Genomic DNA, 26,322 nt, shown 5'->3' with positions numbered 1-26,322 from the left:
AGTCACCCTGAACAAGTGTCACCTCAGTGTGTGTGTGATCAGCTAATGGCTTTTGATAGGGAACCCTCAACACGCATCCCCTGGGCGGGGCTGGCCCTTAGCAGGTGGTCCTTCAGTGGGTACATCTTCTGGTGTGCCTTTTGTCCCATAAGCCACTTGGGAAGTAAACTGCAACCTATCACTGGCCTTGCGGGATAAGGAGCGATTTCTCTGGGTAGCAGAGAAATTGGTGAAGGACTAAAGTATACAAAAGAGGCCAGGAAGCAGAAGCGGCCAGCAGATGGCCAAGTGTATCTCACTGCCCAGGCATCTCACCTGGGGCTTCAGCAGCTCACATTTCCAGCTGCATAGGGAAAGTCTTGAAATGGCCTGCAGGCTCCTGGAGTCTACAGGGGTCCTTGCCATCTGCAACGTGTAAAGCACCCAGCTGGGGCCCCCAGCATCTGTCCATGCTCTAACTGATATACCACACATCCCAGATGCTCAAGGCCATGAAGACTCTTGAGCGTGGACTGTGCTTTGATCCGGATTTAGAAGGTTCCATTATGAAGAACAATCTGAGTGCTGCAGAAATTTGAAGATAGGTGTTCCTTTAGGTAAGGAACCACAGCTGTTTCGGGAGTAATAATAATATTGTTGTCTTTTCAAAACATGCCCTTGATTCAAGGCTCCCTGTGGAGACAAGCTTTATCACTTATCAATGTTGCTTAAGACCGTGGGGTGGAGTGTTTACATCTATTTTTCACACTTCACTATGATGGCATTCTCTCTACCATGACTGATGACATCCAGAAGAGTAAGCTCAGCACAGTCCATGTCAGTAAGATCCTGCCCCTGGCATCCAGGAGTCAGCAGGTCTTATGCCTTTCTCTGTCACCTTGGCTTATTTTCCAAGTAACATCTGACCCTGATTCTTTCCTTCAACCCCACCCTTCAAATCTCTGCCAAAGTATGTGTCCTGGCTAAATGTGATGGTACAGACCAGAAATCCTGGCTACCCCACAGACCAAGACATAAATGTTGTAAATTTAATGCCTGTTTTGTTTACAAAGAAAGTTCAAAGACAAAATGCGCAAGTTAGCAAAAAAAAAAAAAAAAAAATCCCTGCCTCAAAGTAATAATTCAAATAAAATTTATAAGATTGGAAATATTGGTAAGTGGTTAGGAATGCTTGCTGCTCTTTCAAAGGGATGAAATTTAGTTCCCAGCACCCACAGTAGGCAGCTCACAACTGTAAGATCCAGACCCAACCTTCTTCTGGCCTCCTCTGGCACCCACACATACATGGACATTCACACACACATACAACAGAGCAGGGAGAATACCCACAGACGCATAAATAAAAAGATAAAACAAAATTTTAAATAAACAAATGAACTTAAGAATCTGGGAACCATGAGATATCTTAAGACAGAAAGATCTTCAAGGACCTTAAGTAATGGTACATGAAAGCATTGACGATTTGCAGAGAGAAGATGGGACCAGCAAGAGAACAGCAGAAGGGACCGGGAGGGACCTCCTATGAAAATCAGAACAAAGTAGAACACCACGTGTGTATAAAAAACACCGTAAAGAAATCCATTACTTTGTGAAATGACCTAACTTTAATTTAGGGGATGAATATGTACCTTAGTGGTGCCTGTGGAAGGTCATGGGCTCAGCCACAGTTCAAAGGTTCAACCTGCAGGTCAACTCTGAAATCCTCCACAGCCATTTGTCAGGCCATTGTCAAGAGAACTAACTCAGCTCACCATTTGGTGAGACCCTTCGGAAGCTGAAGCCATGGGGATCTAGTCAGAGAGAGCACTAGGCCAGGAGTCTGAATTGTTACAATACTGGAAAACAGTAACCAAGAAAAAAGAAACTGAGAGAAAAGACATGGGAAGGAAGTCCATCCTCATCTTAGGTAACCTGTGGTTACAATGTTGAACTGTTGCCTTGGCTCTGCCCTTGAACTCACTGTGGAACTTTAAGGAACAGAAGGCAGAAGTTAACATCTACATGAGGACTCTTCTGCTTTCAGGAAGTCAGGAAATATCTGGGATCCAATATGTTTACCCTGAGCGTTGAAGGTGTGCCCAGCAGGCCACAGAAGGTGAGACATATCCAGACCCTACACAGTGGCTTCCTACTTCCTCCTTTGAAGATGCGATTAACACTATTCTGCTCCAGATATAGCTATATGTAGATTTTGGTTAGCATGTGATTTTTGCATACTACATGTCCACAGCCAGGCAGATCACCCTGACAGACCTGAGCAGGAGCCACAGAACTAAGCAACCCAAAGCACCTCATCCCAGGAAAGAAGAGTGTTCAAAGGCAAGGTGGTCTCTAAGCTAATGGAACATTCCTATATATAGAAATTTCAAAAACACATGAACAAAGATGAAAATTTTAACATTTAATATAAATTCTGATCGGCTTCATTGTATCATTTTGTTTTGAGACAAGGTCTCCATATGTAGCCCAGGCTGGCCTGGAACTCATGACAATTCTCTTGTCTCAGCCCATCCAAGGGCTAGAATTACAAACATACGTCTCACTTTATGAATTCTTATCTTAAATATGAGTGTGTTCTGTATCTCAGTGGAAGCAAAGGCACATTCTCAAACTGACTCATGAGCTTTCATTCCACATATCCATGACAACACAGAGACAGGACTCCAGAGTCAGAATCCCTGAACTGGAGCAATAGTCACCTACCCCTTAACTTGCCCCTAACACACACAGGGTTATTGAAGTATTTATGGACTGAGTAATTGACTGAATGCCTCCATAAACATTAATTAGAGCAAGGACAGAGCCCCAGATCATAAACAAAATTGGATTAAAGCACACAGTTTCCTTAGGTCTCAAAATTAGTGCTTGCTCAAGCTAATTGTACATAGACTTTAGGAGAGAAGGTAGCCTACAGACAGTACCCTTGTGGACTAAGAACTGCCAAGAAATATGTGAGATCAATATGAAGACTATGACACACTTGAAGAAAATGATGCTAGAGTAACAGATGTAGGTGAACAGCATCCGGAGTCTATGGGTACTGCAGGAAGAACCCTGGGGGGAAACCAAGGTAGTCCTAGAGACTCAAAGATTTAACCCTCAATGAGTGGGTGGGTGGGTGGGAGGGTGGTTGAATGAAGAACATGATAGATACATAATAGATGACAGATAGATAGATAGATAGGTAGATAGATAGATAGATAGATAGATGTGTGGAACAGTGGGTAGGTGGATGCATAATGGATAAGAAGGCTGGTGGATGGATGGGTGTGTAAATTGTTAAGTGGGTGAGTTTATAGATTGTTGGGTTGGTAGAAAGATGGATTGGGGGATGAATAGATGAATGATAAATGGATAGACAAATGGATAAGTGAGTGGATGGACAGATGGACAGATGGATAGATGGATGAGTAGATAGATGGGTGTGTAGGGTTACAAACAGAGAAATAGGTAAATGGATGGGAGGCTAAATGGGAAGTTGGCTTATTGAGCTGGAGGATGGTTGGATGGCAGTGTTGATGGTTGACACAGATAAGAACTACTGACCTGTTCTCAGGATCCTCAGTTTGAAAGTGTTAATACTGCCAAATAAACATGGATACTATCTAGGAGGGTATGACATTCTGGCATTCTGTGGTTGCATTTTTATAAGATTGAATAAGGAAATACCTAGAAACCATCTAAACATATACTAAACCACTAGCATGCAAGGACATGCATGCTTTAATAATAAGGCAACCCAATAGGCTTTCTCAAATCCTTTCAAATTTCACATGTCCACTGAAGAAACTGAATCAATCAAAAGTCTTTAAAAAGAGAAGGCTTCAGACCCAATCAGGTTTCTTAGTGAATTCTGTCAAACATGTTGAAGCCATAGCGCTCTCCACACTCTGTCTAAGGAGAGTGGGGAGGTATTTCCTGAGTCACTGTGCACAGCCAGCATCATCCTAAGCCTGACAAGGATTTTGTGAGAGGGTACTACAGGTGACCGTCTCTCATGGGCACAGACACAAAAATTCCCAACATATTACATTGAACTCTAATAGTACACACAGTTATTATAGAAATAAAAATTAAGTGGTACATATTAGTAAATAAACAAGTGGTTGAATTGTACATGGTTGGGCTGGATGTGGTGCTATACATCTTTGATCCCAGCACTTGGGAGTCAGAAGCTGATGTATCTCTGTAAGATTGGGGCTAGCCAGGGTGACATAGTTAGACCCTCTCTCAAAAAAAAAAAAAAATTAAAACCTAAAACTCTATGTAGGTATGAATGAATGAAGACCAACCAAGGGAGATCCATGAATGCAAACCATCAATCACTATGCAGCCTCCCTGTTGTCATGGAAATGCAGCTCCTACTCACCTGGAACAACACAGCTATTAGCTTTCTTCTTTGTCCTGATTGGATTTTTTTCAACCTGGCATAAGATAGAGTTATATAGAAAGAAAAACTCAAACTGAGATGATGCCTTCATCCAAGTTGCCTATAAGCAAGACAGTAAGAATTTTTCTTGATTAAAGATTGATGTGGGAGAGTCCAGTCCACTGTGGGTGATGTCACCACTGGACAAGTGGTCCTGAGGTGAGTGAGGAAGCAAGTGGAGCAGATGAGGAAGAACAATCCAATAAGCAGCACTCCTCAACGGCTTCTACTTCAGTTCCTGCCTCCAGTTCCCTGCACTGAGTTCCTGCCCTGCACTCCTTTGATGACTGATTGACTGTGATGTGAAACTTCAAGCCACTCCAATAAATCTGTGTGTGTGTGTGTGTGTGTGTAGTCGTTGTTGTATCGTTTCAGTTCTATTTCTTTACAGAGCCCTGACTAATATACTCATCGAATGGGGGAAATAACTAGAAAATAGTAGGTTTTCCGTTTCAGCACTCAATAATCATCTAATTTCTAAACCTAAAAAATAAATTCTGCTCCAAAATTCTGAGTTTCCAAGAGCAGCTAACTTTCTTGGGAAAGGTGAGGCTCCGGAAAAACAGATCTACAGATGCCAAGGGACTCTGGACTCCTGAGAACTTACCGTTCTGAGGACACTGCAGAGCCCATTCAGAACCCTGAGCACTGCGCTGCATAGTCTCCTGGCACGGCTCACAAAACGCTGGGATGTTAGCAGAGATGAGGGGTACTAGATGGCCTCTGTCAGGCTAAGTCCAAGGATTGGAACCTCCACCCAAGGCTGCATCCAAGTACCTTGACCCAAAGTAAGGTGGCCAAGGAGGGCTCTCTCTCTCTCTCTCTCTCTCTCTCTCTCTCTCTCTCTCTCTCTCTACAGACTAGTCTGAACTGCTTTATCTACTAAATTATAAAACAATATTAGTGACATTTTCTGGCCCCTGCTAGATCTAAGCACTTCGGACACACTAAATCATTCAGACACCCAAGGGTTCCTTGAGACAGTACTGTCATGGTTACATTTATGGATGAAGGCATAGGTTCAGAATAGTGTTGCTATGTCAAGAATAAGTAGCAGTGTTTTCCCCAGGAGAATTACCTGAGAACTACCCCGGCCCTTCCTAATTCCAACCAGAGCCTGAGGCCACACAGCCATTCATGGCCCCTGGTCCCTCTGACCTCTTTCTGTACCTCCACTCCCAACAGCTCAAGACACAGAAAGATATGAAATGCAGCAAATATGCCCTGGGACCCTAGTGCAAGCCCAGCACAGGACCTCAGCTTCCAGTAAATATGCCCTGGGATACTAATGCAAGCCCAGCACACGACCTCAACTTCCAGTAAAGATGCCCTGGGACCCTAGTACAGGCCCAGCACAGGACCTCAGCTTCCTCTGAACCTTCTGTGCTTGTTTGTTTGTTTACTTGCTTAGTGCTTTTCACCATGATTAACCTCTGTGAGCATGGACCCCTGATGGCCGGGCATGTCCTTCCTGGAGACCCCAAGTATGGCTTGGTGACATCTGTAGGGTGGTGAAGAGTCTGTTAGGCCAAGGTACAGGCCTAGCAGGGGGTCTGGCAGGAAATGGTGCATAGCTTCTGGTATTTATACTCCTTGGGAGGGATCTCCTAGGGACCCAGAACCCTGTTTCCCTTCTAGAATCTTCCTGAAACTGAGGGCTGGGACTTCAAGCATTCCTGAACAAAGCCATAAAAGTATAAACTAGGATAGGTGTTCCTCTAAGCCCTGTAGAGGGAAGGGTGCTGAACACTGACTGACACTGGTCCACAGGCCAGCCAACACCAGTCCTGCAGAGCAGCCTCTGAGGGGAAATGAACTCGGGCAGTGGCTCACTTCCCCTTCACTGTCCTGCGCAAAGCCTCCTTCACGTCCTTGTTCCTCAGGGTGTATATGAAAGGGTTCAACACAGGTGTGACAATGGTGTTGAGCACTGTGACAGCTTTGGTGAGGTCCAAGGAGCTCTCTACCGAGGTCCTCACATGCAAGAAGATAGTGGAACCATACCAAATAAGCACCACGGTGAGATGGGATGAGCAGGTAGAGAAGGCGCGGTGCCGGCCCTGGGCAGAGGGAATCTTGATGATAGTAGTGATGATATAAGCATAGGAGACTAGTGTGATGCCACACGAGCCCAGAATGACACAGAAGGCTATACCAAAGGACACTAGCTCCACTACCTGCGTGTCCGTGCAGGAAAGCACTATCCAGGGCGAAATGTCACAGAAGAAGTGGTTGATGACGCGTGAGCCGCAGAAGGAGAGGCGGGCAATGAGGGCGGCAGGAATTGTGATCGCAGAAAAGCCACACAGCCAGGATCCCAGGGCCAACCGTGTCGCCAGCCCCGGAGTCATGATGCCACCGTAGCGCAGTGGCAGGCAGATGGCCAGGTAGCGGTCATAAGCCATCACAGCCAGCAGGAAGTACTCGGTACAGCCCAAAGAAAAGACAAAGTACATCTGTGTGGCACAGCCAGCCAGGGAGATGGCTCCACCCAGGGGAGCAAAAGTGGCCAGGGTCTTGGGCACACAGGCTGTGGTGAACCAGATCTCCAGGAAGGAGAGGTTGCAGAGGAAGAAGTACATGGGCGTCTGTAGGCATCTGTGAGCACCCACCAGGGAGATGATGGCTAGGTTCCCAGCTACTGTAAGCAGATACATGACCAGGAAAAGCAGGAAGAGCCCGATGCGCATGCTCCTCGGCCCTGGAAAGCCCAGCAAGATGAACGGTCCTGGTGTGGACAGGTTCTGGCCAGTACTCCAAGCCATTAAGTATTTTGAGGATATGGACTACCAAGCTGCCAAGAAGGGGGCTCAGGGAGTGAGGGCACTGGCCCTTTTCTGTTCTCCGTGTCTACTCACCTTATCCTACAATCCCAGGACCCAGACAAGCCCAGCCCCGCTTGACTGGATAGACAGCATTAACCATGCCGGTGATGGAAGAAAGCTGTCAGCAAATGGCAATTTACCCATTGCTTGTCACCTAGGGGAAGAGGGGACACAGTGTCTTTATTCTGCAGTTTGTCACCTGGTGGAGAGAGGTCCTTATTCCAGAATCAGAGAGCCTAGAAAAAGACAAGAACTATTGGATTTCCACAAGTGAAATTATGAGTGCCTTGATCTTCAGCATTTTCGCCCCGCAGCCAGGCGGGGCTCCTGTAAAACTCTCCTGTTGCCCCATAGAAATGCCCCACATAAAAAGAGACACATTCAACAGTAAAGCCCAGAGGTCACCTCATCCTCTTCTTTTACTCCTCCTCTAGCTCCTCTTTGGCTCAGGCTCTAACCCTAGTTGAGAAAGAAATGAGCCAGCTTTCCTGAAACTTGTATTTTAAAAGCTATCAATCTGAACTTGTGAAATGGCTCAGTAAGCAAAAGCACTTGCTGCTGGGCCTGACCACCTGAGCTCAGTCACCAGGACCCACATGGTAGAAAAAGTGACTCATGAAAATATGCTCACACACAAATACAAACACATACACACATCACACACACCACACACACTCATACTATACACACACAAACATACACACACACAAATATACACACCACACATCACACAAATACACACACATACACACCACACATCACACACATACGCACACACAAATACATACACATACATACCACACATATCACACACACTACACACACAAATACACAGACACCACACATCACACACACATACACACACACAAATACACACACATATACACCACACACATACACACACACTACACACACACAGCACACACATACACACACCACATACACACCACACACACACACCACACACACCACACACACTACACACATGCCACAAATACCACACATACCACATATACACATCACACACACACAAACCGCACATATGCATACCACACACATACACACACAAACACACACACACAATTAAATGGATACATACTAATAAATAAATAAACAATTTTGAGCTGTCACTCTTTGCTAGCCAGAGGCCGATGGGTGGGTCCTGGAAGCTACAGTGTGCATGAATGTGTTGGTGGGTGAAAAGGGTGTTTAGTGGGTCCTATAACCCAAGAAGCCCGAGGTTTCAGCACACTCCCCCAACCCCTTCTCAGAGCGAGCTGCTCCTGGGCTGACCAGGAAGAAGTCAGAAGACTGTGACACAGAGCCCAGAGGCATCTTCCTGCACGTCTCCCTCTTCCCAGCCATACACAAATGCACTATACTATACAACATGCACCTACGCTGCCACTGGATCACCACGCCCCACCTCCTGGACCACCGTGCTCCACATCCTGGGACTTACCCTTTTCCTGATCACAAAACCAACAGTCCCTCACCCAGAAGACCTGAAGGTCCCTTGGGGGAGTTGGCTGCAGTCTCTTCCCCAGATTCACAGCAGCCCTGCATAGCTGTTCTTAAACAGCATAAGTCTGCAACCAGAACATAATGTACTTCCTTAGGCCTATTTCAGATACTTGCTATAGAGAAGTTCCCAGCAGCCTCCCTGGCCATCACCCCTGTAAGTCCATGAGTACCTCCATCACACCAGTGGCATCTGACCTGCTCAGGGAAGCAGTCTTGACTACATGGCACTGTCATCTACCCTCTGCCCAAACTTGGACAAGCTTCTCATTTAGAAAAATATTTTCACTGTTGCCAAAACATAATGCAAGGGCCACAGGGGGAAAGAAGAAGCTGACAAGCCCTGTTTCCCCTGGAAGTTTACACTCTCAAGTGTGACGTTTGCAGTACAGCCTTCTGCTTCTTCTTACACCCTACACATGATGATAGGCCTTGGATTGTTGCATCTCCCTCCCACCAGTGTCGTGTGTGGATGAGGGAGGGTTGCTTACCTATGTAAGAAGGACACCCACATATCAAAGTCACCTCAGTCATCATCCCACACAACTGCACCTGTCCCCTGATGCTCAGAAGAAAAGCTTGAAGTTGGAGATCTTGGTCCCAAGCCAGAGTGGGGGCCACTGCCCTATAACATATGAGACTTGAGTGGGTCCAGAGGAGATATGACTACCCATATGCCCGAAGGTGGCCTGGCTTCTCAGAGGTCAGGAATGAGCCTGCAAGGATGAGAACTCTCTTGTCTAAGTTCTTTCAGGGACAGCCTCAGTCCCTGTTGAGGTGAGAGATGCATGACTTCCCTCCCAGGTCTTCAACATGTTCCCCTAAGCAGCCAAGAGGCCAGAAGGTCAGCATTAGCAATGTCAAACTCTCTGGGCAGGGAGACACCCAGGCCAAGTGCAGAGAACAGCCACAAGCCTGGCTGACCTCTAACTTGCACTGGGGTTTCCTGTGGGCTCAGCACTGCTGCTCTCTCCTACGATCACAAGTTGGTCTGGACATTTAAGGAGCAGTTGAATTCCTCATCCTGCCTTGGCCATCCATCACTGTGGCCAATAGCAGATTTAGACTACAAACAAAGATACTGGGATGTGCTTCCTCCTTGGAATGTGAGAATATCCTTTCGGAAGAGTGGCCCCAGGTTCACAAAACTACCCTGGCTGTGGTCACTGGGGAGTGACCACTACTAGCCCCACCCAGGTCAGACCTGATGCCTGAAGGATCATGAAAGGGAATGGTTGCTCTGCTCCTTGTGATGCAGCCTCCCTTCAAACAGCAGCCACTGAGGTCCTCTAGGGCAGAGTCCTGGTGCAGATAGTGTCTCCACCAAGCTCTTCCAGCAGTCAGCCATGTAGTGGCCAGAACCCACTTGCATCCTGAGGCTGCTGTGTTCCTCTCTAGCCCACAAGCATCTGTTGAGGTGGCAGACAGCAGATGTCTCCACCTGCCTGTGAGAGCCAGGCCAGCCCTGGGCCTGGCAGGAACGGCTTCCTGCACGTGGTTATTTATGTCTCTCCCCGTTCTGGGTCTGTGAGGACACTTTTGCCAATTATGTAGCTGGCAACAGCCAGGCTCTGGGGACTTAGAGGATCCCTGAGGGTAGACCTCCTGCCCCTGGGCTACACCACACTTCTCACCCGTATTGGCTTTCTGCTGGCACTGAAATCCAGGCCAGGTGCCCACACACCTGTGGATCAGCAGCCTGCCATATGCACCACCACATAGGGTGCAGTTTACCTGCCCACCAGATGCTGGGTGCCACTAGAGGATTTTCTGTGTCTCAGTTTCCCTCTATGGAAGTAAGACAGTGACATCCTGCATACTCAGGCAAGTTGGGAAACAAACTATGAGCTGTCCCTATTACAGCACCCCTACAGGTGTCTGGAAAGAGCTGCTGCAACACATACCAATCCAGATTGGGTTTGCCTGGTCTATACTGGGGCCACTCCTCTGAGAGCATGTCTGCTCATGTGGACAGGAAAAAAGTGTGGTCCAGGCAAGGAGCTTCCACTGATGACCATACAGCTTGGGACATGGGTCAACTCTGAGCTCTGTGAGCATCATCATTGAGGCCCCCCAAGGCCCATACCTCTGGAACTCCCTTAAGGGGACCAGGAACCAGCATGAGGTTTACAGCCACAGAGCTGTGTGGAGCTGATCACATGGAGTCTGGGCATCAATGGCAGAGACTAAACAACATGGAATCGGGCCCTGGAGGTAGTACAAATGCCCCTGCCACCTCAGTCCACTTCTTCCCTACAACACTGGGATCCCAGGACAGGGAGTGTTTGGCAGCTGTTCAGGAAATATGTAGACCTCAATGGGCCACAATCAAGAGTCACACTGCCCTGGGGATGCAGCCTCCATACAGGACCCTGGATGCCCTAATAGGTAGCTCATTAAAAATGTTGCAAAATCTCTCCAAGGCCCATCAGTTGGCACCTGCTGCAGGTGCTGCCTGGTCTGAGGAGACACAGGGCTGCCTTCAGTTAGGCTGGACATGCTACCCCCCACCATGATGGAGCAGATACCTCAAGGATGGAGAAGGAAGGTTTCTCGGCACAGATAGCTCAGAAGTTTGGATGTTGCCTGCATGTAGCCTAGGTTTATTTTTCCTATGTCAACATTCAGGATTCATGTCCCAAGCATACCCTAAGTTCCTTTCTCATTTAGCATGAAGCACCCAGCGCTCACATAAAGCTGCAGGCGCCATGCACAGTCGCCCCAGTGGCTTAAGGACACCTCAGCAGTGGGAAACTCTGATTTTCCTAGCTCTGATTGGTGTGCTTACAGATTCCCTCAGACAGTTGGAACATTTAGAATTAAGTCTATAGCTCTGCATTAACATAACCATTCTCATGTAGGGAGAAGCTAGGGGACAATGAACCTGGCACCCATAAGACACCCTACTCTTGGAATTCCATTCTCTATAAAACAGGTGGAAATCTTCCCCATATCTCAGCCCCAGGGTTACATAACAGGATACCAAGGGATCCATGATGTACTAGCTTTGCTTTTGCAAAGAACAGTACATAACAGTATAGATAAGTGCCCTTTAAGGATATGTGAGAGAGAGAGATGGTGGGGGGAAAGGTTGGAGGAGCTAGGGAATAAAAACATCTGCCACAGGCATTAGAACAAGGCCTGTCTTGAACCCATTCCAACTTCTACAATAAGGTGGCAGAAATACATGTGTTTTAGAGTTAAGAACCATGTCTGTGAGCCGTAGGCCTCCCACCCACCTATCCAGGCTTCAGGAGAGGAGTCAACTGGCTTGCATAATTTTATGCAATGGTTGGGGGTCACCACAACAGCAGGACCTGTATTGAAGGTTCACAGCGTTAGGAACATTGAGAACCACTGCCCTGCAGGAAGAGCCTCTCTTCTGTTTTACCATCCAGACCACATAAAACCCAGTGACACAAATAGGAACAACCCATCATAAAAATGAGCAAAAGACTAAAACAGGCATTTCTCCTGAAGGAAAGGAGGACACAGAGGGAGGTTGTTCAGCCCTGTGGGAGGAAGGACAAGGCTTGGTCAGCCTCTCTCTGGCATTGTACTTTGTGTCCTACTTTGCTTCCTGATGATAAACAACATGACCATGAACAGCTTGAGGAAGAAAGGGTTTATTTGGCTCAGAGGTCACAGTTCACCATCCAGGGAAGCTAAGGCAGAAACCTGCAAGCTAGAACTAAAGCAGAAGCCATGGAGGAATCCTGCTTACTGGCATCCTTCCAGGCTCACCTTCAGCCTCCCTTCCCTCCACCCACTTGTGTGGCCTCTATTATCCCTTTGTAACCCATCACGTATAGTTGGTGCTACCATATGCTCTTTTGTGTGTGGCCTTCCACTGAGCAACCTTCCAGAGGCCACGCCCTTAAAGAAAGCTGATTCTTCCTCTCCCAGCAGATGCCAAGTGCCAGCAGCTTCTTTGCTAGGGGTAGGACTTCATATTCACCTCCTTTCTCCATGCTGAGGTTTTATCTGGTTTGAGCTTGTTGGGTCTTGCACATCCTGTCACAACTGCTATAAGTTCATCTGTGCAACTGCCCTGGTATGTCTGGAAGATACTGCTTCCTTGTAGCTATCCACCACCTCTGACCCTTACAATAACTCTTTCTCCTCTTCTAAAATGATCACTAAACTTTTGGAGGAAGAGATGGGTGGTGATTTAAATGAGACCAGCCTCATAGGCATCTATGTTTGAATCCTTGGTCTTCAGTTGGTGGAACTGTTTGAGAAGGATTGGGAGGTGTGGCCTTGCTCAAGGGGATGAGTCACTAGGTGGGCTTCTCAAAGGCCCACACCATCCCCAGTTAACTCTCTCTGCCTCTAACTTGCAGATAAGATGTAAGTTTCAGCACTATGCCTGCCTGTCTGCCTGCTGCCTGTCTGCCATTTATGATAGTCAAGAACTCACCCTCTGAACAGCAAATCCCCAATAAACTCTTTCAGTTGCCTTGGTCATGATGTCTCTCCACAGCAACAGAAAAGTAAAACAGGGTATGATGTAGATGTCTCAATTAGGGCTGAACATTCCACAGACTCATTATTCTCTGAACCTTAACTAATGATGGGTCTCTGTGTTGTCATCTATTTCAAAATGAAGCTTACCTCATGAGTGCTGAAAGATGCATTAATGTATGGGTATAAAGATAAATCATCAAGAGTCAGTGTAATACTATGCACATTTATCAGAATAAAGTAGTAGGTTCTCCAAAAGGCCTACAATTTGTTTACCCAAAGGTTCTTGTATGTAGCCCAGACCCACAGTGAGCTGGGCCGTCCTACATCAATCATCCCACATCAATCATCAATCAAGAAAATGTTCCCACAGACCATCTAACTTAGGCAATTCTTCAGTTGAGGTTCTCTCTTTCCAGGTTGTCAAGGTGACAAGTAAAGCTTTTATCCCTTGTGAGCAGCAGTTCTCCAAGCAGAGAGTGTGTATAGAAAGCATCCAGATAGTTTGAATTCCACTGAAATTGTAGACAAATGGGATGTCAAGGTAAAAACACAAAAAAGCCACGGGGTACTGGGTCATCCTTTGTCCTTTTTGACAGACACTTGTTACTCTGTGTTCCTTCAACTACTATATAAGGAGCTAAAAGGAAGCTGGGCTTGAGGGTTAACCCTGGCATTGGTTAGTTCAATGGCCTACAAAAAGATTTCAAACAAGCAGATGATGGAGGAAAGGAAGTTGGTGCAGGATGTGAGTGAAAAGACCTACAGCAAGGAAGGAAGATTCTGAAAAATCAGGCCAGCGGGCATGGCATTACAAGCCTGGATCCCAGCACTTGGGAGGCAGAGGCAACAAGTTCCAGAACAGACAGGGTTCTGGAATCTAATCGAAATGTTAGAATGATGAAAAGCCCCAGTACGTCAGTGTGGAAAGCAACACCAGTAGACCATATCAAGCAAAAGAAAAAGCATTGGAGACTGAGGGGAAAGCCAAAGAAATATTATACTCAGATGAATAACAAAAAAAAATAGCATCCATGAAATGGCTCAGAAGGTAAGGATACATGTCACCAAGTCAAATTACCTGAATTCAATTCCAGGAGACCACATGGTGGAAGAAGAGAACTGACTCCCAAAAGTTGTTCTCTGACCTCCACAAGTGCTATGGAACTTTCAGGAACTCTAAGACATGCTCAAGGGACCAAACCTAAAACTCCATGAGCTGCTGAGGAAGTAAAAGAGAGCTTTTCTAACATGTATAAAGCCAGGGTCCAACTTCCAGCCCCACATAAGCTAGACATAATGACCCTTGCCTAGTACCCTCGGCTTGGGAGATAGAAGCAGGAGGAAAAGTTCAAGGTTATTTTTCCTATGTAGTGAGAGTTCAAAACCAGTGTGGGATTCATGAGACCATGCCAAGAAAGAGGCAGAGGAGGAAGAAGAGGAAGAGGAGGAGAAAGAGGAGGAAAAGGTAGAAGAGGAGGAGGCAGAGGAGGAGAGGGTAGAAGGAGAAGGAGAAAGAAAAGAATGAAGAGGAGAAAGAGGAAGAAAAAGAAACAGCAGCAGCAGCCAGGCGGGTGGTGGTGCACACCTTCGATCCCAGCACTCAGAAGGCAAAGGCAGGAGAATCTTTGTGAGTTCAAACCCAGCCTGGTTTTCAAAGTGAGTTCCAAGACAGCCTGGGCAGTTACACAGAGAAACTCTGTCTTGAAAATAATAATAATAATAATAATAATAATAAGAAGAAGAAGAAGAAGAAGAAGAAGAAGAAGAAGAAGAAGAAGCATAGAAACTTATTCGTAGAAGAAATTTTCCAAAATTTAGGGTACAATAACAGACATTCAAATATTGGAAACATTTAGAAGCCCAAATAGATATGACTAATAAGAACTCTCTATGTCATAGTTAAAATGCTAAGACTACAAAAGAAATAGTATAGAAAACTTCAAGAAAATGCCAACTCACAAAGGCAAGCCTATCAGATATCAAACTCCACAGCAAAAATTCTAAAAGTTATGAATGGACAGATATAGGTCAAGCCCTGAGTGTTAGTGTCTGCTAACATGAATTACACTGTTCAACAGGATAATCTGTTTGTTTGTTTGTTTGTTTGTTTGTTTGTTTGTTTGGACAGAGTCTCATTTTGTACCTTTGGCTGTCCTGGGACTCTGTAGGCCAGGATGACCTTGAGCTCACAGATATCTGCTTGTCTCTGCCTCCCAAATGCTGGGATTAAAGGTGTGCCCCACCACCACCCGGTAGTGTGACCATTTTTAAGAAATGCAGAAATAAAGACTTTCTAATAAAAGCACAGACTAAAACAATCCATGACCAATATGCTGCTAAGAAAAGTGAATATTCATAGCTGATGGGTGGAATATTCTCTAGATGCCTGTTATGGCCTTCTGATCTGTGGTATAATGTAATTATATGTTTTCTTTCTTTATTGATTTTTCCCAAGAGATTATCAACTGATGACAGTAGTATATTGAAGCCACTTACTATTATTGTATTATGGAGTATTTGGTCCCTTTAGGTACAATAAGACTCATTTTATAAAACTATGAGCACTGGGTATTCCAATGTTCAGGGACCAATTTTTGTTTTATCTTCTTGAAGCATGTCTCCATTTATTAATATGTAGTAGTGTTCTTTAGCTCTGAGTCTTCCCTGAATTCTATTTTTACAGGCTTGAATACAAGCTGCTTCTGCTTATTTTGGGCTCTTGGTTGCTTGGCATATAATTCCCCATCCCGTCATATTCAGTTTATGTGATCCTTGCCAGTGTGAATGAACTCCACCCCACATTCCCTTCGCCCCATTTCCTCTCCTATCCCCCCACCACTTTTCCCTCCCTACTTTATGTGCTTTTTAAATATCCACTGAGTCATTTAATGCTATCTGTGTGCACATGGCTGTAGAACAGTCACTGGAGCATAGGTAGTCCCTCTGAGTCTGCAGCACTGAAGAAAATTGACTCTCTTTCCCCCAGCAGCAATCAACTGTCAGTAGTTCCTGAAATAGGGATGAATTTCATGAGCCCCTCCCCCACCTTGCTAAGATTTTGTGCAGATACTGTATGATAGACTTTTCCTGGGGAGACGCAACACCTATGTCTACTTTCTTGAGAAAGCAAACCCATGAGAGACCAAAGTCCAACTTGATGAGCCAATGGACTTTATTGAAATAACTTATAGGAATATGCATGAATGGTTACTTACAGGAACAGAAATTACTCAAAGACAGCTGCATCACCAAAGCCCATCTCAGCATGGGTGACAGTTCACAAAAACCGGAAGTGAACTGTACAGCCTACAAGCGGCTCAACAGGCTGGAGAAAGTCCTTTTCAAGTAGCCCACTTGGTCTGAACCTTTTCAAGGTAGATGGGCTAGTTTTTTCTTTCCTCTAGGCAGTTCAGCTGGTCTCTGCTGCTTTCATGTTGTTCTGTTGGTCTCTACGTCTAGGCTACCTGGATTATCTAAGAATCTTCAGTTTAGTTTCACTGAGTCTCTCAGCAGTCTTTTCTGTTTATATAATCTTGGGGAAGGAAGGGGCTAGAAAAATCTGGTCAGTTTCAGGGACTTCCTGAGGCTACTTGAGTTGTTCACTTCCTGTCCTAATGAGCTTGACTGTAGGGTAGAATGTTTCGATAGTTCCTTCCTCAACTATACTGTGATTTTTGGCTGGCTTGATCTTATCCAGGTCTTATGCATATAGTCTCAGACACTGTAAATTCATGAATACAACTACACTGTCATGTCCAGAAAATATTGTTCCCCTACAGAAGTCTACTATCTCTAGGCCTTGCAATGTTTTCTACTTCCTCTTCTTACATGATCTTAAAGATTTTGAGGGAGGATATGATATAGATATCCCATTTACAGCTAAGAACTCCAGTCTCTTGTTCTCTGAACAACAACCAATTATGAATCTCTTCATTGTTTGCCACAATCCCCTCTTTTGGCAGGCTGTTCTCCCTAGCCTTGGAGACAACCTGGTAGTTCATACCCTAAATAAAGTTTTGCCTTTTGGCCTCAGCTCAGCTCACATGACCTTGTCCTCTTGTTATACTTCACCCTATGCATGTACACACCCAAAAGTGCACCCACCAATAATAATAATAATAATAATAGTAACAGTAAAGTAAATTATGATGAACAGAAGCCAGAGACAGAAGACTGGGTAGCTCTGTTCTCATCGCTTGCCAGAGTAAACAGAACTGAAGCCCAAGGCAGAAGCAGTGTCCTGGAAGTAAAGAGTCAAGGCCTAACTGAAAAAGGGCATGCAGGACACCTCTGCAGTGAAGGAAGTTGTGTGTGAGTTCCACCATATACCTCTTTGTCAATACTCAATTCTGAGGCAATGTTGATCTCCATTGTCATAAACATTATGGCTTTTTTCAATGTCAGCTTGACACAAATTAGAATCATCCGAGTATGGGGCATCACTTCCGAAGCTGTCTTGTTTGCCTTGACTGATGTAGGAAGGCCCACTCCAATGGTAAGTGCCACATTCTGGCAGGAGCCCAGATAAAAAAGACTGGGGCAGAAGAAGATCACCTTGCCTTTCATTTGCTTATTCTTCCCTCTTGCCACAAGTTGATCTGCCCTGTTGCTGCTACTGCAGATTCCTTGACTGAAAGCAGAGCTATTATGTCCAGTATGTCATCATGGAGTAAGGACCAGGGGCTCTCTGAGAACGTTTTGCACTTCCAGCACCTAATTAGGACTTCTAAGGCACCCTGCCTTGTAGAACAACTAACTACTCTTTTACACACACACACACACACACACACACACACACACACACACACGTGCACACACAAACATAGTGAGAGACAGCTATTGCAGGACTACTCTGACTGCTGAGGACTGCCAGCCGCAAACACTGAGAAACTAATTTCTCAGCTTTCAAGTGTGATTCAGTTATTGTTACTATTTTTAAGTTGACCTATTAAATTTTGATATATAAATATATATGTATTCATTCCTTAATTCTGTTCCTCTAGAGAATGTTGACTAAGTAGTCAACTTAATTTGGAGTCACCTAGAAGACAAGCCTCTAAGTGTGTTTTTGCAAGTCTTTCCAAGGGAGTTTCACTGAGAAGGGAAAACCCATCCCCATTGTAGGTGATGCCATTCCATGGGCTCTGGTTACAAACTAAATCAAAGGGGAAACAGGAGGAAGTGGGTGAGCTTCTTTGTCCATGCCAATGGGCAAGCTGTTCCTGCCATCGTGACTCCTGTCTATAATGGACCACATTCCTGTGAATGGCCAGAATAAACTCTTCCCTCCTTAAGTTTGTTTTGTCAGATATTTGGTCACAGAGACAAGAAAACTAAACTAATACACTTTACAGAGGGACTTCGAAAACATGAAATCACACTGACAATTGATGAGTAAACTGATGAGTAAAAGATAACCCACAGTGTTGGGAGCAATGAGCAAAAGGTGAGACAGGGCATCACACAGAAGCCAAAACCACGGTGTTTTACAAATCACCGCAGTGGGACACATTTTAAAAACATTTGGGGGTATGGGGATAATCCTGGTGGAGGAGGAAGTGGGACAGAGAGGGAGACACCACAAGCTCCTAACACTCCGTGAAGAGTCCTGATCCACTGTACACACAAGGTTCCCCGAATCCCAGTGAGACAACACAAAGAACCCAAGGTCAGGGTCATGGCTGCTTCCTATGTCTTCATGACATATCCCCAGGGGATTGAACCCTTCCCTACAGGCTCAAAGACAGGCTCAAACAGGTGAGTCAGATTCTGCTGAACAACTCTGATTGCACCCCAATTTGCCCTTGAATGCATAAACAAACCCGAATCTGCACTCTGATACTGGTCTCTGGAGTCTAAATCCCTGGTATCTTCATGGGGTCCAGCTCCATTTTTCACCCACTTTCTGGTTTCTGTTCCCACAACATTTTTTAGATTTGCTTTATTTCACAAATAGAAGATTATTTTCTGCATGTATGTATATGCACCACGTGCTAGCCACCAGGGAGGGGGTGGGTCAGTTATGGGCGTTTGATTTCCTGAAACTGGAGTTACAGCTGTCAGCCACTATATGGGTGCTGGGAACTGAACCCAGGTCCTCTGCAAGAGTAACAAGTGCTCTTAACCATTGAGCCAGCTCTCCAGCCCCAAAACAATAAGATACTTGATACCCACTAACTTAGCAAAGATTCAGAATTTGTCCATGCCATCTGAGCAAGGACCAATCAATCGTAGCTGTGTAACTGATGTGGTCACTCTGAGAAAAGACTCTAATATCTTCTTTCAAAACTTCAAAGTCCAACTCCAATATCCCCTTTCTCAGGTCTGGATCCAAGAGCAACATTTAGATGTCAAACAGGATCTATGTGCTGAAATGTCACCCAGTGCTCTTCCCAACAGTCAAAGGCTGGGAACAACCCTAGTGTGCTATGGTAATGCCTGGGAGAGCACACAAGGTCAAGTGGAGTGAGTGACCCAGAAGAAGAGGTATTTTGGGAAAAAAATAAAAGCAAGAACTGAAAGACAACACAGAATAACACCCTCTGCCATAACCTTCAGTACACACAAAGCTAAGCCATGTGCTGGGGACAGGTCAATATGCCAATCAGAGAGTGCCCCTCTGAGAGGAAGGGAACTAGGGTGGCGAGCTGGGGTCACTTTGTACTTTTCTCCTCTTATGTTGATTGTTCTTACTGAGAGAAAAATGAAAGGCGCTCTGAAATCTGATAGAAAAAGTGTCCTGATTCTCAGCCTACTCTGGAATAGAGGACCCTGTGGGAAGCCTGGGACTGAGAAGAAAGGAGGCTTCCCAACTGAGCACAATTCCCCTTGGGCCTACAGAACTCCACAAATTGTCCTGAGAACAATTCTGGTCCTCAGGACTGGGGAGAACTAGGCCACTAAGGAGCCCATAAAGATCATGGAGGCCCAGAGCAACAGGCCCTGGGAGATGAGGAGCAGTTCCCCCAGACCTGCAGTTAGAGACAGAGACTCTGCAGAGACGCTGCCTGACTTGCTGAGAACTCCAAACAAAGGGTTCAGGAAAAGCAATACCTTCCAGGGACCCTCATCTGCTGCCACAACCCTGGACAGACCTGGGAACTGGAAGTCCCAGCCCCAAGACAGGGGTAGCATCCATCCTGTGCCAGGCTGCCTGCCTTTGATGGTACTCAGGTACTCCAACTCCAACATGCAGGGGGTCAGGCTGGCAGGCTTCCACCCTCAGCTTGCAAGTGGCACCCCTTCTTGTTTTGGTGACCCATTCCCTTTCCAAGGTACTGAAAGGAGACTGGAGACAACCCTCAGGCTCCTCCTCAGCTCAGCTCAAACCACAAGCTGGGATTCTCACAGACCCCAAGCAGTGCAGATTAGCTCAGCTTGACCCCAGGCTCCAGTACAGACTAACATCTTCTGCACCCACCAGGGGCCACTGCCTGCTATTAGTGAATTCACCATACCAGAAGAGCCAGCTGCCTAACCCAGGAAATAAGAACCAACTGTGGCAAGAGCTGCTCAGTTTGTCAAAAACTACGCTCATCCAGCAATTGCCTTATCCTGTCCAGGAACAGACAACCTAGATGTGATCTAGGTGCTAGATGTGATCGAGGGACCTGGGGCTGCACCCCTTCCACAATGGGCCAAGGAAACCGTGAAGTACTTCCGCATCTGCTCCAGGTCATCCTATCTGCCCTCAGACACCTACCTACAGAGATGTCTCCATAGGAAATTCCCAAACTGCATATTTCACTGGAGAAACGGTGTCTATTCATTCTCCAACAGTAAGTTCTGCTCCTTGAAAAACACAGGGAGAAAAATGAACTCTGGCTCACCAGTGCCTGGACCATGTCAGGACATCAAATGTGGAGGTGAAAGCAGATAGACTCACATACCTGTAACCTCAGTACTCAAGAGGCTGATGCCAGGAGATACTGAGTTTGCTGTCTACCTGGGCTACAGAGACTGTCTCGGAGACGAGAGAAAGGGAGAGAAGAAAGGAAAGGAGACACCATCATAAAGTAGAGTGAGCCATCTCCCCCTCTGCAACCTCTGCTCTGTTCCCACCCCCCATTTGGTGGACCTGTGACTAGTGAAGGTATGGCCTTTTTCTCTGACCTTCCTGGGACATGAGGGATCTCCTGGCCACAGGAAAAAGCATGAACCCACCAAGGTAACTGAGTCTTCAGACAGGATAGCAAAAGCCAGGCCCTAAGGCCTCTGAGCAGCACATGAGGCAAAGCAAGTTTTTCTGGAATTGTATGTGTGCATGTCACATGGTATGAGCATGTGTGTACATGTTAGCTCTTGGTAGATGTGGGAGTGAGTTTCAAGATGGAAATGAAGAGTAAGATCCTGAAAGTGCACAGTGAGAATTCTCTCTGACCAATCCCTGCAAATTAGCCTGGGAGCCCAAGCAGAGAAGTCCCTTGGTCCTGGGGCAGTGTGGCAGCACATGCCTTTGAGACCCCAGCAGGGCTTACAGAGCCTCCAACAGATCTGACCAATAAAACAGTGCCCTGGGCCCATCACACAGGACACTTGAGGGCACTTGTTCCAGGGTGCTCAGAAGTGGCCTCACCAGCTAGCAAGGGCCATGAGCAACCACAACAACACTTTGGTGACAGAGTTCATTCTTCTGGGTTTCCCAGAGCTGTGCCACCTACAAGGGCTGCTCTTTGGCTTATTCCTAATCATCTATGTGGTGACTGTCCTAGAGAACTTGGTCATTGTGGGTACCATCAGTGCTAGCCGACAGCTACACATACCCATGTACTTCTTCCTGGCCAATCTGTCTGTGCTAGAGACCCTCTACACCACAGTCACAGTGCCCAAGCTGCTTGCTGGCCTCCTAGCGGGGGCAAAAACCATCTCCTTCTCAGGGTGCCTCACTCAGTTGTTCCTCTTTCTTTCACTGGGCTCCTCTGAGTGTTTCATACTGTCCACCATGGCCTGTGACCGGTACCTGGCCATCTGCCGCCCACTGCACTATCCAGCCATCATGGATTTAAAGCTGTGCCTGCATCTAGCTCTCAGTGCCTGGCTTGGGGGCTTCGTGGCCTCCTTTGTGTCTACAGCTCTCATCTCCCGCCTCAGGTTCTGTGGCCCCAATGCCCTCAACCACTTCTTCTGCGATATCTCACCCCTGTTGCAACTATCCTGCACAGATACCAGTGCCATCGAAATGCTGGACTTTGTGGCAGCTCTAGCAGTACTTGCAACCTCTCTGATAGTGACCTCAGTCTCCTATGCTCACATCATTGCCACTGTCCTGCGGATTCCAGGAGGGGCAGGCCGCAGGAAGGCCTTCTCTACCTGTGCCTCTCACTTGGTGGTGGTCTTGATCTTCTATACCACCACCACTTTCATGTATGCCCGACCTCATGCCATAAGCTCCTTCGATCTCAATAAGCTGGTATCTGTGATTTACTCAATAGTGACTCCCCTGCTGAACCCTATAATCTACTGCTTGCGGAACCGTGACATCAGAGAGGCACTTACCAAGATCCTGCAGTCCCTCAGGTTCTCCTGAATGCCAGCTGCTGGATCTTGCTGGAACTGTGGGTTCCTCTGCTCAGCTCACAGAGATAATCCACCAGCCAATAGAAGCTGTGCTCTTCCTCATCCATGCAGACAAGTCCCTCCCTTCCCCACAAGTTAGAATATCCAAAGGCACATGTGACTATTAGCCAGCATCAAACAAGCAGAAGAGGTGACCAAGACCTAGAGACTCTAGACTCTACCAGAAAACTCAGCCACAACCCAGAGACAGCTGCTCTTGTTAGCTGTCCTAAAATTTTTGGTGGAGAACCCCAGGAAGCTCCTTGTCTCCTACCACTTCCCTCATCACTGCGGATCTGTACTTTATGCCCCTTCCCTCAGCAGCCTTGCATGCCCCACTTCTGAGCCCCTGGGATTGGCCTTCTTCCCATGAAATCCCAGCTCCTGAGCTTGGACCCTAAGACAGTCAGCTCAGAGGAGAGATTAAGGGCTCTCAAGCTAGGTGGAAGAACTCCAGCAAGTCCAGGCAGCACTGTTGAGCATGCCCCCTTCTCACAAAAACAAGGCTGGCTTATTACTTCCTCTTGTGTCAAGCTCAGAAGGTCCAATGGGTAAAGGACCTGCATGTGCCTGCCTTTGCTTTCTTTCGTGGGACATCAGGACAGAGACAGTAATGCAAGCATTTCCCTTCCTGGTGGCTGTCATTGTTACCCAGGCCAAGCTCTTTCTTGGTTTTGTGGTTGTCCTTTTCTTCATGACAGTCACCTAGAATAGTGAGTTTCACTTGTGTCTTTGGAAGAGTTTAACGGATACTACAAATCTGTGCAAATATTTTGTGTTGCTTTTTATAGTCTGTGTTTTTTTATTGGATATTTTATTTACATTTCAGATACCATCCCCTTTCCCCAATTCCCCTCCCTAGAAAACCCCTATCCCATGCCTCCTTTTCCTTTTTGCTTTTATACAATTTTTTAAAAATGTTAATCAAAGGCTTTATAAGTTTGGTAATGCTCAATCAGAAGTGTAACCCAATACCCAACCTAGATATATCAACTATCTTTGACTGGTGGAGACACGTGAACATCTGCCTCCATGCCCCCCCCCTTTCTCTCTCTCATCACCTAGCTTCTCCTCTCCTTCTTCTCCTCCTCTCCTTACTCCTTCTCTTCCTCTCACCTTAGCTCCTCCTACATATCACCCTTCCTGTTAAAATAAAACTTTTCTCTCAAAATACAATTAGAGCATAATTATACCAATTTGTACCAGTGAGGTACAAGATAGTCCTAATACCCAGTCCATCATTTTGTTGTATAGTCTGTGTTTTAATGTTTTACCTTGTACTTGTGAAGTTACATCAAGGTGCACACATATTTAGGATTGTCTTGTCACTCATAAATGTAACCATAACTCATAAATATAATAATTAGGAAGCACCCCTCCATCTCTAGCACTGATGTCTGTCTCAGTACTGAAAGCTTGAATTCTGCTTTGATTTAATACAGCCAGGTCATCTTCCTTTTGGTGTCTGTGTGATACATACTTTGTTTCTGTGCTGCTCTTTGATCTACTGACTGTAAAAGTATAGGGGCAGACCTCTAAGGAGACAGCTAGATCAGGCTCCTGTCAGCATGCACTTCATAGCATCCACATCAGCGTCTACCTTTGGTGACTGCACATGGGATGGATACCCAGGTGGAACAGTCTCCAGACAACCCCTCCTTCAGTTTCTGTCCCACACTTTGTCTCCATATTTACTCCCATGAGTATTTTGTTACTGGTTCTAAGAAGGACTGAAGTACCCACACTTTGGTCTTCCTTCTTCATGAGATTCATGTGGTCTGTGAGTTGTATCTTGTGTATTATGAGCTTAGAGGTTTCCAGACTCTGACATATACAGAAGCGGATGCTCACAGCTAACCATTGATCTGATCATGGGGTTCCCAATGGAGGAGTTAGAGAGAAGACTGAAGGAGCTGAAAGGGTTTGCGGCCCCATGGGGAGAGCAGCAATACCAACCAACCAAAGCTCCCAGGGTCTAAACCACCAGCCTGGGAACACATAGGGAGGGACCCATGGCTCCAGCTGTATATGTAGGGGAGGATGGCCTTGTCGGACATAGGCGGGAGAGGAGATCCTTGGTCCCGTGAAGGCTGGATGCCCCAATGTGGGGGAATTCGAGGGTGGGGAGGTACAGGTGGGTGGGGAGAAGGGTAAACTCTCATAGAAGCAGAAGTGAAGATGGGATGGGAGTTCTGTAAATAAAATACTATATATATATATATATATATATATATAGTATAGGGGCTTTTCTACACTCTCCCTTGTTCCTGAATAATGACACAAAGACTCTATATTTATTAATAAGCTTCAGACACGATAGCTGGGCAGATTCTGATCTATTCTAACCTGACTTTACTAGCCCTAGACTACTTCCTGGTCTACTTCCCAGCCATGTGGCCATCTTGGCCATCTTGGTTTTACCCTGTGTCCTTCTTCATCTGTGTCCTGATGGCTACTCCCTCTATCCCCGTGCCCACCTGAGACCCTCTGTGTGGCTGTCTGCACTCAGAAGTCCTGCCTTTTCCTCCCTGCCCAGGCTATAGGCTGATCAGTTCTTTATTGACCAATCAGAAGATGATGGAGAACAATATTTTACAAAATACTGAATCAGGAAATGCTTCATAATAATAACAATACCAAAATCCAGACTGCACCCAAATCTGGTACAGAAGTCAGCCTTCAAATACACAGTGCCCCCAAACCATCCCACATCACTGTCTCTGCTCCTGACCACCCTTGTGCAGCCGGCCCTGTGATCCAGGCAGAGACTGCACAAACCATGGTTCTTCCGCACCAGCAGCTCTGTTGAGAACCCAGCAATCAACCATTTTTACACTTTGTAGGTAACTTGTGTGTCCTCCACTTCTATACGCTTTATGCTTTTTCTGCCTGGTTTGCAACTGTCTTCCGTTCTTCTGTGTGTTTCTCTTTGTATCTACTGCCTTTGGTGTCTACAATGCCTCTAGACTCGTGGCTCGCACTGTCATCAGTTTGTGAAACATACCAGCCATGACTTTCTCAAATATGTATCTGCCTTAGTCTCCTCTTTGTTTGCTCCAAAACTACATGTGTGTCAGACTTTCTTACCATGGCCCCTGCCGCCCCACATGCTGAACTATAGACTCCCAATTCTGGACTCCCTCTACCCCCAAGTCTTCCAGGTTCCCAAGTCTCTCTCCAACTATGTCTGGGGTTTTTTGGGGTATTTGGTCTTATTTTGTTCATTCAACATTTTTTTCTTTTTCTAGGAAAAAAAAAGAAAAGAAAAAGGAAAAAGTCTTTCTCATAATGATCAATCATCACAGAAAGCACTTGTGGCCAAACGTGTAGGGTAGTGTCCCCATTCACCAATCAAGCAATTCTGCAGCTAACACAAGGTGGGGTCTTCTAACTCAGTTCAACTCTGACCCTGACTGCTTGGAGTCAGCTCCATTCCCACATGTCTTAGCTGAATGCCTGACAGCCCTGCCCAATTCAGAGGCCAGCTCCAAGCCCTGGGAGTTTATCTGTATTTCTCATGAAACA

At 46.2% G+C, this 26,322-nt stretch overlaps 2 protein-coding genes across 4 annotated transcripts; one reads left to right on the top strand and one right to left on the bottom strand.

Annotated features, from left to right (window-relative positions):
* Nucleotides 1–2,381: 2,381 nt before the first annotated feature.
* Nucleotides 2,382–11,033, bottom strand: LOC117698175 (olfactory receptor 287). 3 transcript variants are annotated; one of them, XM_076912766.1, is made up of 4 exons: nt 10,862–11,033; nt 9,267–9,491; nt 8,717–8,843; nt 2,382–7,490 (listed from the first exon to the last, which is right to left on the bottom strand). In XM_076912766.1, exon 4 carries the CDS (start codon nt 7,192–7,194, stop codon nt 6,259–6,261), a length of 936 nt encoding a protein of 311 aa, XP_076768881.1. In that variant the 5' UTR covers nt 7,195–7,490; nt 8,717–8,843; nt 9,267–9,491; nt 10,862–11,033; the 3' UTR covers nt 2,382–6,258. The 3 variants fall into 3 exon arrangements, with proteins under 3 accessions (XP_076768881.1, XP_076768878.1, XP_076768884.1); XM_076912763.1 differs by lacking the exon at nt 10,862–11,033 and adding an exon at nt 9,980–10,560; XM_076912769.1 differs by lacking the exons at nt 8,717–8,843; nt 10,862–11,033 and adding an exon at nt 9,980–10,560.
* Nucleotides 11,034–20,133: 9,100 nt separating this feature from the next.
* Nucleotides 20,134–24,252, top strand: LOC117702767 (olfactory receptor 226-like). The gene has a single exon (XM_076912814.1). It carries the CDS (start codon nt 21,833–21,835, stop codon nt 22,766–22,768), a length of 936 nt encoding a protein of 311 aa, XP_076768929.1. The 5' UTR covers nt 20,134–21,832; the 3' UTR covers nt 22,769–24,252.
* The last annotated feature ends 2,070 nt before the right edge of the window (nt 24,253–26,322 follow it).

Source organism: Arvicanthis niloticus, chromosome 1, assembly GCF_011762505.2.
Source record: "Arvicanthis niloticus isolate mArvNil1 chromosome 1, mArvNil1.pat.X, whole genome shotgun sequence".
Taxonomy (NCBI): domain Eukaryota; kingdom Metazoa; phylum Chordata; class Mammalia; order Rodentia; family Muridae; genus Arvicanthis; species Arvicanthis niloticus.
Note: the sequence above shows the minus strand (reverse complement) of the source record. Positions and strands in the feature narration are given on the sequence as shown.